Here is a 13,426-nt window from a genome sequence, read left to right as displayed (position 1 = left end):
TGGGTACTCTGTCATTTTTAAAACAAAGATTAGCTCTCTGTAAATAAACATCTCCTGTGGTTGTTAATGGGTGTAGGAATCTCTAACCTGGCCCTGCGGCTTGGCCAGATTCTCATTTTCCCAGCCTTCCTTCCATAGCCTCAGGCTCTTCAGGCTCTTTTTTTTTTCTGCTCACCCTTCCCTCCCCTTTTCTATGCTTTCCGGCACTTAGTCACCATTATAATTTGACTGCATTCCTGGGCATCTGACCCATTTTAAACAAAAACAGAAGCCACACACAGAAAAGATCTTCGTCCCTTAGACACCTGTGCAACTATAAGTTTATGATCAATAGCACCACACCAAACGCAACTGGATTTAGGAAGCTACAAGCTCTTTATTTCTCCTAACCCTTAAAAAAAAAAAATCTCTAGAGTTAGCCTAGGCTGCAAGAAGAGGAATTCCATTTAAAGAGAGCGCTTGCAGGGGTTTGTGGGGCCATATAGCGTCTGAGACGAGGAATGCACAGCACTGAGAAGTCAGGTCAGGTCCAGCAGTCGCCTCATTGCTTATTACTCTCCCAGACAGAGTTCAGGCTCTCCGCCTACACCCAATTCCATTCATTACTCCAAAACTCTTCTCCTCCCCACGCTCAGCCCTCAGTTAAGTTCTCCCCACGTACAGATTTAAAGGCACCAGTTTGCACGGTGATGGAAAACGCACTCATGCCACAACCCCCCAACACATACTGGCCCAGCCAGATATCCTGAGCTCAATGCACAAACCCTACAAAGACTAGATGCAATTTCCACTGTTAAAAAAAAATAAAAGGTGAATCCAGGGTCAAAAAAGAAGCCTTCATCTTAAAAAGCCACTTTCCTAGCTGGGGGTGGGTAGACCTTGATCCTTCTACCACTAGAAGAGAAATTTCAGAAGAGACTATTGCACACTGGCTCGGCCCACACTATCAGTAAACTGCTGTAGTTACTCCTGGAACAGACACTCTGCTCTTCCATGCACATCAACAGTTGCTGTTGGAAAAGGGCAAGGACAAAATGTGTTGAAGGGAAGGACTATTTGTTGATGATGGGGGTCTGAGTTTGTTATTCCTTCGGGAGTGGGTTGTTTGTTTTGGAGTGGAGAGGGGGCGGGGGGTTACTGTTAATAGATGTACTATTCACCCAGCCTGCCTTCTCCATAAAACAATTCTCAATCTAATTTAAAGGTGTTAGAAGCATCCACATATTCCATACATTTCCATTTATTCAAAATAGAAGCAGGAGGTGGGACAGAACATAAGAAGGCCATAAGAAGGGAGATGTAAAGGTTGGACTGATACGTTCCTTTGCCAATTCCATTGCAGCAGAGACCAAACTGCAATGACTTGCAGCAGTGGTCAGAGATGTTTGCTCCCTTGTACCAAGAAGGAAGTCAGACTGAGGCCAGTGATGGAATCCAGTGCTGACATATAATTTAATCTGCTTCCTCAATAGCATCTCCAAGAATACATCAGCAAAGGTGGCAAGCAGCACTGTCAGCACACCAGAGCAACTCTCAAATCTTAGAAAGCTAAAAAGGGCATCATTATATAAATTCAATCATAGGATAATAAAAATAATAACAATAATCCTTTTCTCCCCTACAAGACCTATGTGTAAATCTAAGAATTTCTCTATGGTGACCTGAGACATTCAGGTCACCACACATCTACACTGAGTGGTTGACTTAGCCAAGTACCTTCCACTTCAGCAACTGGATTGAGCATTCAGAGATTAACAAGACTAACCCAGCTCACAAAGATGATGTGGAGGGACCACAAGCCACAGACAGTGAATAACTTGACCTTTCTTAGTATGCCATACCACAGAATACAAGCTGGTATTCAACACGTGCTTAAGTGTTCTGTGAAATCAAGACTGTAGCATTCAAGTTCTCATGGAAACCTTCCAGCAGTGAAGTTCTAGTCTGCAGGAGGCTGACTCACTGAGGAAGGACTTTTACTAGGAGCAATACAGTGCTGCATCAGAGTGCAACTGAAGTGCAGCCCATCCTAGAAGGATGACAGGAAACACACAACGAAGTGAACACTGTGATGTAAAAATTCAGTGAAATTTAAGCAAAACACTCTTAAAACCCAAGCAATGTTCAGAGTCCATCATTTTATCACCTGTGCTAAGGGCGACTATTATTAACAGCCTATAAAGCCACATGATCTGGAACATATATGGCTATCTTTTTTCATTAGTAAATTAATCCAAAAAGTACTCTATCAGGATTCCAAACCATGTGGTGCAATACATGACCTAAGCTAATGCATGCTTCCAACTGCATGCGCTCCTGGTGGAAGTTTCCTTTAGAAAGCCTTTGTTTCAGTACGAAAGGGAAGCTGGAAGCTGAACATTTGTCACAGCATGAGAGAGGGTTCCAGGATAAAAGTCATCCCAACCAACCCATTATAAAATAATTTTCATTTCTCCCTTCCTACTTCAACCAACCCTCAAAAAAAAAAAAAAAGTGTAAGTATTTTGCTCAAATTATGGATTTCCTCTCTTTTTTGGCAGAGTTACCAGAAGAAATACAATACTCCTTCTGGAGCCCACTTCCCAGCTGCTGAAGTGAGACTGGGACTATCCATCCCCCAGCACCACTGACCTCAGCCACCATGGCAGTTACTGGCCTGGTCCCCTCCAAAAAAATCAGCAAAAGAAGGAATCACTCGGCCACGGACTGTGCACATCTCCTCCTAAGGCTTCACCTCCAGCAGTTTTTGCCTTCAGCAATCCCCTCTCCAGCCAAACTCTTTTGCCACTAGAAATGGCATTTCTGCAATAGTAAGAGTTTCTGTGTTTTACTGCATCTCAGTGAGATTCCCACTGGCCGTCTACAATTTCAGCATGTGCCAAAACAATGGTGCCTGCAACAACAAATACCATGTTACAGAAGGTAACACCAATATGTCATACTGTATATTTTCCCAGCTGCATGGGGCATCCTAACCCACTGAAGTCCTTTCAGTTTTGCTACGTTTTCAGTGCTGAAGAGCTCATCTGGAAATGCAAGTCTGCAGAGATCTGCAGCAGAGACTGAATCTCTTCTATAGAGAAAATCTGCCGTCTGCATAAAAGCCATCACCAGGCTGCCTCTAGCCTGACTGGAAGGGTCATACAGAGGAACAAATAGGTCATAGTGGCTAAGCCCCCCTTTCAACCTTGGCCCTGTGGCAGAGATGGCTAACACAGGGACCAACTGCACTTATTTGTGTTATCGGGACACACCTGTTGAGTGGCAGGGTCTCAGTGCATTTGCAAGTCATGGGCCACCAACAGACAGCCAAGAGGGAAAAGCTATTTATGTCAGGAGCTCCTGTTGCTGTCCTCAAGAAGTTGGCGTGCTTTCAGTACGGCTCTTCCAGTATAAAAATTCCACCTGAATTCCTTTAGCACATGGCCCGTTTTTAGCTTACTGCCAGGTTCAGTCTGTCTTCTGCACTCAACCCCTTCCTATGCGACGTGGGCTCAAACAACACCAAGCTGGAACTACCAACTTCTCTCGCTGCTCCTTGCCTCCGGTGGTGCCACTAAGCTACCTCCGTCAGGCATTAGCAGGCAGTGTGAGCAGGCTGCATGGGCACCACAGATCCTCTAAACCATCCACCTGCATGAAGAAGCCAAAGACTTCTAATCAGAATCGAGTTTCTGTACACACAGCAAAGACAAGCATCCTCAGAGAGATTTCCAAAAAATGCCACCTATCATCATCAGATCACCACCATCAGATCCTTCCTCCTTCACCAATGTTCCCCCAACCCGCAATGGGAACTCGGATAGAAACTCCAGGCAGGATTTTGCTGCTCTCGAGGAGCTATGTAGTCTGTTTGGAGCTGATATCTAGGCTGCTTAAATGAATAGCCTCGGAAGATCTGAGCAAACCCACAGCTGCTCAATAGTTACCATGTATATTCTGAATTGAAAGAGTGGACTGACAGGGTAATTTTTGTACAGAATGAAATAGCACATAGCTACTTCACTCATACAGGTTACAGGAATAATAGCAATAGGCACAGCATACATTTCTGAAGCCCTGAACTAGATACAATTCTGCTGCTGCTTTGAACTTGTGAAGGGTGTAAAGGGAGGGGACACAGGCTCCTTACAATTTCCCATTCCCACAACAAGAAACTGTTTGAGTAACTGTGTCATTCTGGCTGCCCAGAAGTAGTAGTTTAAGACAGCAAGAATCTAACAGGAGTTCCTGAAATGCACTAACTTTTCCAGCACAAAGCAATAGCTGTGTGCCCTCTTCCAGGCTTTAGCTGTTATTGCAATATCCTCCCCAGAGCGTTTCCCTCTGCATCATCTGCACCAGCTCATCGCCTACTTCAGTTCTGACTTAAAGCTGGCAAAACAGCTTTTAAAAGATGAGGAATCTGAAGGAGCTTTCCACACTGCTTCACACTCCCTCCCCCCCAGCACCAAAGGCAGAGGTCTCCGATGATTGCTGCAGTTTGCATTTGGATTTGACTTACATAGATTGGCCATTTCCTGCTCCTGCAGGTGTATATATTTTTCCAAGATCTGGAGAAAACACTGCTTTTATTAACTCACAGAAATGCTTCCACTAGTTCTTAAACACTCAAAGACAATAAAGTCGCCCACTAATTAATCTATTTTTCTGGACAGGAGAAGATCCCAATGCTAGTGGGCAAGGCAGGATGGGAGATGGGAGAGAAAACATGCAGCAGAACGTTTCTATATTTTGACAACAGCTATTAATGTATTACAAAGAGCACATTGTCAAGCTATTTAGGTTGCAACTTTTAACTTGCCCTTTAAAATTCCTTTGTAACAAAGAGGAAATAAGTTTAGCCCAGCTGCAACATTATTCCTTTCTTCCAGGCTTTAAATAAAGAACCACCTTGCAATGAGCTCTCTGGCTCTCCAATTTCTCCAGTCCAAGGTGGTCCAGAAGGCAGGCACTGGCTGAAGGCTCACAGCACCCTCTTCTATTTCTGGCTCTGACACTGACCTGCTGCACAGAGGGCAGCTTGGTTCACATCTCTGTGCCTCGCTGCCCTCCCAGCCCTTGTTTACTCTGTCTATTTAGGCAGCGAGCTCTTCAGGGCAGAGACTGCTCTTGCTAGGCCTGTACAACAGCTGGCAAAACAGACACAGGCTACCAGACACAACTGTAAAATCACTATACTCACCAGAAACCCCAGAGGCTTTGTGCTACTGCTCAGCTATGGTTTAGCTGCAAAAAGAATTATTAAGCCATATTCTTCTGTGAAACGCTGCCATGCATTTTTGGAAGAAAAATGCTCCATTCACCTTACGTCATAAAGACAGGTCTTGACTCCTGCCTGAGCAGCTCCTGTGACTGAGTGGAGCAGAACTCCTCTGTGCGGGGACTATCTTTTTACCAAGCCCATAACAAGGTCTTATTGCAGGACAGGTCTACACATAAAATTAACATGACTACACAGAGCAAAAGGCAGCCTGACATAGAGACAGGCGCCAAGAACCGCATACATCTAAACCCACTGCAGACTTCCAAAACAGTAACACAATATTCTATTAAGCATTTACTTACTACTGGTTCAAAGAAGAAAAAGTATGTTTTTAACACCAAGAATGTACTTAAGAACCTTTCCAAGTCAGGCCCTGCTATCCCTAATAGACACTCACTCAACTGATGCAGATCTAGCGATTCCCCTGCTGAGGAATGAAGACGACGGAAACATGGCACGAAGCAAACTTCTTTCTTCTTTGTACGTGCATGATTGAAACAATACCTTAAATACTTCACTTCACTTACACACACAGCTCCTCATTAGCTGAATCTATCAGAAAGGGCAAATAGGAGAGGCTCGTCAATGATGTGAAAATGCTTTTCAACATAACAACTCATGCCTAGGATTAAGTTCATATCTTCTTTTGACAACGTTAGCCAATGAATTGAACAGTGTTTAAGCCTAAGTATATGTGGCGAGATAAAAATAGCTGGTAAAAGTGGATAGCCAAGATGGGAAGAGGGCAATTTTAAAAGTTAAGTCAAATTGTTTTAGGTACTACATTTTTTCTTTCCCATGCTGCTCTACAGCTAGGGTTTTGCAGCCAGTTTCTAATGAATATTCTCTCTTCCCTAATTGGGCATGAAAAATTCTTATAAGGAAGCTCACTGTGCAAACAGTTATTCCACATACAAGCTAAAGCCTGTTCCCTCTGATCTTCTTGTTACAGTTACCTGAAGATATACCTAACAGAAACAACATTTTAAAGAAACGGTGTCATTTTCAAGTTAATCAGCCTTTAAAAAATGGGGAAGTGGGGGAGGGGGGAATAAGTTTCACAGCTATCTTACACTCTAAGCTCAAATTTATCTCTATTTACAAAGCATTAACAGATGGCTTATCAAAAGCCATTTAACAGCAGAAATGATCAAACTAGTTCCGAGATGTTTTTTTGTTTTAAGCAGTAAGAACTCCCCAGACTAGTTTTTAACTTATGCCAGCCTCTCAGGGACCATCAGTCGAAGACCTAATGTTAGAACCATGCACGTTATTTCATTAAGTACATTTACCACAAACGGTTCCAGCCTTTGCTTTCTCAATTGCAGGCAGAATTGCACGAATACCTTTTGAAAGTAAAAAACAGTGTTCACCTCATGCAATGCTATCCAGAGTGTGCAACAGAAGCCTCAGCTCTCGGGCAAGCCATAGCCAAGCATGACATACTCAAGATTGACTCAGCGTGATTAAGAAAGCACAGATGTCAAGAAGGTCCAGCTACCCATCATCTTCACCATCATTCTCTTTACCTAATGATATTCTAGCTTAAACACCTGCTCAGCTCAAATTTAATCTCCAATGAGCAACCTACCAGTTTCTTACCCAGAATTACTGTCAGGAAGAAAGGCAATGTGCCTAGAAGCTTACCTAACTCTCCTCCCCAGCTTGTATTGCCTGGTCAAATAAAATATAACCTTTCTCCTCAAATCTTCACCCTTCAATTGCAATAAGAGCAATACTGGAGATTGCTCTTGATCTTGGAGACACGCATGAGGTACAGGCAGTATAAAAAAGACATGGCTATTTAAAACCCTCAAGCTGCCACACAGGCTATTAAACTCTTCATCAGCTAAGTACAAACTTTATAACTGTACCACAACCCGACGTACGCATTCACTGTGATTCTTTTGGAGATGTACAGATACCCAGACCCCCACACACACCAAAGTACGCCCTTGTCTTTTATCTGTTGCCAGAACTGTCAAACTCACTGGAGCAAGACTCTTGAAACTGCCCCCAGATGCTGGACGTCCACACACGGAATACGAGTGTTTGGCTTTCAGGCATTGCCCAAAAGAACTGGCACACTATCTATTTCAAAGAACTGAAGATTACATGAGTCTTTCACAAAGTTAAAAGTAATTACAGGATTCATTCTCTGGGATATCCCAGGGATCCTTCATGACCAGACTGTAGTGTCACAGTGCATTGCTGGTGACTGAACTCCCTAGGACCAGGGCAGTGCTGACCAATGCTAAAAGCAGTGCCCCATACTGGAGTTTAAAGAAAATTTGAAAATAGGACTCAGCACAAAAGCACATCGTAGAATAACTAACAAAACAAAACAAAACAACAACAACAAACTAACCAAAGCAACTCTGTGTTCCCATAGTGAATCTCATGGCACTGAAATCCCTGGGAGCTCATGACACGCAAGTACCCTTCCCTTCACTTAAACCCTCTGACCTAACAAACTTCTTCTGTAGCTGTTTATAGACCCACATTCCTCTGCAGGGGGAAGTGGTGGTCCTTACATGTGCTGCACCTGCTCTGCTGTACACCTGATCCCTCCCGCAACCGAAGCAGCATAGCATCACCTTATTCTTAATGAAAAATACAGAACTTCATTTCCTCAGGAGACAAAAATCATATGTCATGGTAGACAGAGTCATACGCACAGCCATTCTGCAGCACTTACTCCTGCTTACCTCCTAGGGAACTGTGGTTAACTTTCCAAGCCCAGTCTTTGGCTGCAGCGTCCATTGGCTACAGGCCTAAATCTACAAAAACCTTAATGGGTTAAAATCCTGGCCTGAAAACCCAACAGAGATTTGCAGCACCACTGAAGTCCTGCTCCAAAGAGCAGGGGCCACAGCTGCTTCTCTATGCCTGTGCTACTGACAAGATAGCACTATGAGACAGCAAAACAGGCCTCAGACATCCTTTATGATTAATGTCAACAGCATTTAGGGCAACAATGCTGCATTCCTGGATGAGAAACAAAGTTCTGGATCTCAGGCTGGCAGCTGTAGGGAAACACAGGAAGCGATTTGTAGATCTTTAAGCACATAAACTCCCATTTGGGACCCCTGAGGTAGCAAGGGAAGCCCATGAGGTGTGGTTGCCTCTGAGTGGCGTTCTGCAGGCCAGCAAATGGAGAGAAGAAATGCAACCTGTGGGTTCTTACCAAGTGCCATCAAGGCTGAAAGCCCAAAAGCACTTCCAGAAAGATGTTGGTGTCACATGCAGCAAAGCTACCAAGCCTTGTACTTCTAATAGCACATCTAGGCTCATTCCTCAGGCCTTTCCTCAGCTGCCAGTTCAGATTCTGCTCCCTCACAGCCATTTTTCCAAGGTGTCTTTGAGGCCTTGGCAGGCACAGGCAAGGCAGTGGGGCCCAGGAGCTGTGAGGGAGAGCTCACCTCCCCTGGCTCAGAGCTCTCCAGCTCAGACACTGCTCTGAGCCTGGGGGTGTCCTTGGGGAACCGAGCTCATCCGGAGAGGCCCCTGAGCTCCAATATCTGCGGGCTGCTCCTGCCGGGCCTGGTGTTTAGCGAGCCCTCACCACGCTCTCGCTGGAGCAGGAATCGCTTCCCCACACACCGCAGCCCTACTGGGCGCATCCAGGCCCAGACCCCGCCGCCGCGCGCAGTCCCACCCCTGGCAGGGCGGCCCCGCCGCTTCCCCCGCGCTCGCCGCCCCTCTTGGAGCAAAGACGGCGCAGCCGCGCTTCGAGAATAGCGCCCCTCTTCCCTCCGCCCCCTTACGGCAGCGGGGAGCCCCCCTTAGCGACTACGCCAGGAGCGCAGCACGCCCCTTAGCAACCAGCTAGGCCGCAGCATCCCCGGCCTTTCCTAGCCGCCGCGGCCGCCTCCCCCCCGCCCTTCCGCCGCGGAGGCCGAGCTTACAGGTCGGTGCCGAGCTGGGTGAAGCCGGAATTGAGGCACCCGCGGGCTATGCGCTTCCAGAGGAGATCGCGGCTACTGAGGAAGCGCAGGCGGCGGCAGACCTGGCCCAGGCGGCCCAAGGCCTGCACGTCCAGGTAGGAGCAGATGAGGAGCAGCAGCTCCTCGGGTAAGGCCCAGAGCGGGGAGGAGGGGGGGGAGGAAGAGGAGGGGGGGGGGGGAGGCGGCCCGGGATCCCCCCTCCGCCTGGGGGGATCGGGGGCTGCTCTTCCTCCCCATGGAGCAGCAGCTCCTGCCCCTCCTCCCCGGGAGCCGGAGCTGCTGCTGCCCGGGGGAGGCCAAGCCATGGACGGGGGCAGCCGCTCCCCAGTCACATGGGGCAGGAGCCGCTGCCTGTCACTGCCCCCCTCCGGGGGAGGAGGCGGCGGCGGCGGCCGGGGGGGGACACCGTCGTTAGGGAATTGATTCATTAACGGGAAGCACCGGGGATACCCCCACCTCCATCCGCCACGAAACAATCCCCCCGGCCCGTGTGTGGGTTATTATTCTTTATAGCTGAGATTAATAACGTCACCTTATCGACGTATTCATTAATAACGTGAATAATTAATGTCCAGAAGGGTGATAGTGAGTAGCCAGAGCATCTGCTCCACCACCTGGCTGGGCGCAGCACTCCTGCAAAGGAAGGTGAACAGCAAGGTGATTACTGCTCATTAATTACCCTCGAGCAGAGTCAGGAGTTCTTGTCACCCACCAGATGACAGCAGGGGTCGTCTGGTGTCACACTGAGGTTCTGAACTCCTAGATTCCCTGAGCCACTTAAAATAAAGAGTCTTCTTTATGAAAGAAAGGCCCCTGCTGCAGAGGATTTAAGGCTGGCTTGTCACTCAGACCCTTTGGTGCCATCTACTCCACGGAGCAGGGGCTGAAAAAGTGCTCGTGCTTCATACATGTATGTGCATACATATATGTGCACCGCTGCAAAGAACAGTTCATAATAACTGAGTCATTGTTGCCATCCACAGGAGCCTGGAGTACTGACAACACAGGAGGATCCTGGTCCAAAATGGCAAAGTAGCCCTCCACAGACAGTGGAGCAGGAAAATATGAGTACAGTGTTGTGTTATTCTTTCTTACAGTATTTTCCACTCTACAGAAGCCTGAAATGCTTAGGGAAACTTCTGCCTCAGAATTAAAAAATATATATAAATTATGAAAAGTAAGTCATCTACCTAGAATTCTTCGTACAGGCATCATTTACCAGCCACAAACTACAGGTCCTTTTATAGAGTAGAGTTGTAAAATAAATTTCAGCATTTAATGAGGTTACCATAGCAGACAGGCCTTTTAGACACTTACTTGCATCCTGTCCCAGAAGGTCATCTCATCTGTTTAATCTCAAGCACTCAAATATTCATTTATCTAAATCACCAGCTCTGGAGGCCTTGTATTTGAGAGGTTCCAAAGTGCCAGCTGAGGAGCTGTCTGGTCCACTTACACCGAGTTTCAAGGCACCCTGGAAGTCAAGGAGATTCTAAAGGATCAGAAGACAGCAAATATTTTATCAACATTTATAATGAGTGAATCAGGTGGCTGGAGTAATTAAAAATTTCACCACCTCAGATGAAGTTCAGGTAAAATAACAGCACATCCGGTACAGGACTTAGCGGCCAATTGAGAGGGAGGTAATATAACAAATGTTACTTAAAAGGTTATGGATAATTGATGTGAATTCTGTGTCTTTTTGATGATGTTAATCTTAAATGTGTAATTATAATTAGCTCCTTTGTAATAGACTTTGGCATTGCCTGCAACATTAAACTTATTAAAAACTGAGTGACTCCTCTGTCGTAAATTGTTATTGTAAAGAGAGGTTTATTATCAAGTTGGTCTTTCTCCAGTGGGATTCCACAGAGACAGCGTATGGATCCAACATTATTTGATGTTTTTATTACTGACCTGAAAAAAAAAAATCTGAAATCATTATTAGCAAAGTTTTTAGAAGGCATAAAGCCTCAGGGAAGAGGCCAAGGATGCTTCTGGCTGCGTAACCTTATGTTAAGTTTAGGCATAATCAAATAATACATATTTCAATCAAGTCAAATGTAAAGTCTCACATCTAGGAACAAAGAATGTAGGTCACTCTGAAAGGATGTAACTCTATCCTGCAAAGCTGCAATTCCGCAAAGACTTCATTAAGATGAATAATCAGCTAAATGTGATCTCCTTCTGCAGTGCTGTGACCAAAGGGCTGGGAAACAAACAAGAGCCAGGAGGTTGTTTTACCTCTGGTTTTGACTCTGTTGTGACGGCTTTGGAAATAATTTGTCCAGCCAACATTTCAAGAAGGACGTTGAAAAAGTAGTGGGTTTTCAAAGAAGAGGAGTAAGAATGATTGCAGGACTGTCAAACATGTTTTATAGTGAGAACCAAAGTGCTCAGTCTGTTTAGCTTTCCGAAGAGGTTAAGGTGTGAGGGGATCTTACCTTATGGGCACTGAAACAGGAAATAAAATCTGGTGATACCAGGATCTTCAGTTTAGCAGACAAAGTGATAAGGTCACTTGACAGAAGGTGATGGGAAACAAATTTATAAATATATTTTTGTAGGGAAGCTATTTAAAACAGTATCAGATTTTTCCCCCCTTAAGCGAGACTGTCTAGACTACAACTAAAACTTTAAGTCAGGAATTGATCTAGCAACTCCCAACTCAGTATTTCAGACCAGACAGTCAGAGGGGCCCCTACTCATTTTAGGCTCTGTTAATATGCAAGTGCTTCATCTGCCGTGTCTGACATCTCCTTATTAACGTCCTTATTAACACTATGGCACCCTTATTCCAATGTACAGGAGCCTTGTGTGTGCCTGAGTCCTTCACCAAGGTGCATGTTGGAAGCAAACCATTCAAAGTGCCACATGCAATGTAGCATATGGCAACAGCAGAACCAAAATATTGAGAAGGACATTCTCAGAAGTAGGGTCTGACTTAGCACTCCCCTGTTTGTGACCCAAGATACAACTGACTATGAAAGATTTAGCTAAGATGCAACATGTTTACAAGCAGTGGTCATACAGAAGGTCAAATACCATCCAAACAGGTGTCACAATGTTATGAAGAAACCAATGATATGTTGCTCTTAAAAGTAACATTGTTTTGTAGTGTGAATAATTGCCTTACAACAATAATTTACCCCAAATGCTATGATCTGTTACTTTCTTTCTCTGCAAGAGGAACAGACATACAAGTCCATGCACTTCTCAGGCATGGTTTCAGCTGCTGTGACTGCTGTGGAGCTGTGGGCGCTGTACAGGCTGAGATGGCCCTTGTCTTCTCAGCAATGCTGAATGAAGTGCAAAGGTAGCTGTCTGCAGGAGCAAGAAGCAAAGAAGGTTTGGAAGCATTTCTAAAACTGTACGTGTAACATGATTATTTCCATACAATGGTCATACTCTAATAATGAAGTCGGTGCAGGTGCCCAGTGCAGGACAAGTCAATAAATAACACAGCCTTCACAAATCTTACAAAGATTCCAGTCCTTTCATGGCTCGTGACCTCCCTGAACCTCTAGAAAATAGAGTGTGGTTCTGTGCTGAAGCAGCAGATCATTCCAGCATCATAGCTTGCAGGATTTGTAAACTGAAAATGAGGGCTGACACCTGTAAAGCTTATGCTTCAACAGTGCAAGTCAATGAAATCCAGCTTGGAAGAAATTCCATTTCAATACCTGCCTGTCTTTTCTTCCTTTTTTCTTTTTTCTTTTCCTGTCTTCAAGGGGTTTTATTCTTCTTTGCAGTGCCCTCAAATACACCTTTCCAGCTAAAGACACAATCATGTGGACAGCTCTTTGTTTTGTTTTTCCTTCCAACCAATGCTTTTGTGTATTTCTGAAACTTAAGACACCTCCTCTGCTACTACAGTACTTATCTGTAACACCATCGCTTTGAGGGATTAAAGCAGGTTACTTGTTACACACTTAGATCAAGAGTTATCTGAGTAGAAAGTCTATCCCGTTCAGGTTGGCGGAATCTGTTTTTGATCTTGAGTTGTTTTGATTTTCTCTGAGAGCAAGTAACATGTTATTTTAACTTCTGAATAAGGTGTGCTACCTGACTGTGTCTCTTCTGTTTGGCAGAAAGGATTAGAAACCTCCACGGAACTTGCACTCTATTAAAGCAGAGTGCTCGCCATTGAGAACCAAGGAGCTGAATTGTTTTCAGATTATATGTGTGTGTGTGTCTTTCCCACATCAAAGAC

General features: G+C 45.2%; 1 protein-coding gene and 1 long non-coding RNA gene across 3 annotated transcripts in view; one reads left to right on the top strand and one right to left on the bottom strand.

Moving 5' to 3' along the window:
- Positions 1–9,656, bottom strand: part of POLL (DNA polymerase lambda) — an 80,127-nt gene extending 70,471 nt beyond the window's left edge. Inside the window, exon 1 of one of the 2 annotated variants that reach the window (XM_001233792.6) lies at positions 9,175–9,656. In XM_001233792.6, coding sequence (XP_001233793.4) covers positions 9,175–9,641 — 467 coding nt within the window. In that variant the 5' untranslated portion in view covers positions 9,642–9,656. The remainder of the gene's footprint in view (positions 1–9,174) is intronic. The other variant, XM_046943105.1, reaches the window with a different exon arrangement.
- On the top strand, positions 9,147–11,007 carry LOC121111210. The gene is made up of 2 exons (XR_005860640.2): positions 9,147–9,308; positions 10,197–11,007. It is a non-coding gene; the product is annotated as an uncharacterized LOC121111210 (long non-coding RNA).
- The last annotated feature ends 2,419 nt before the right edge of the window (positions 11,008–13,426 follow it).

This window comes from Gallus gallus, chromosome 6, assembly GCF_016699485.2.
Source record: "Gallus gallus isolate bGalGal1 chromosome 6, bGalGal1.mat.broiler.GRCg7b, whole genome shotgun sequence".
Classification (NCBI taxonomy): Eukaryota; Metazoa; Chordata; class Aves; order Galliformes; family Phasianidae; genus Gallus; species Gallus gallus.
The sequence above is the reverse complement of the archived record's forward strand: the minus strand, read 5'-3'. Positions and strand labels throughout refer to the sequence as shown.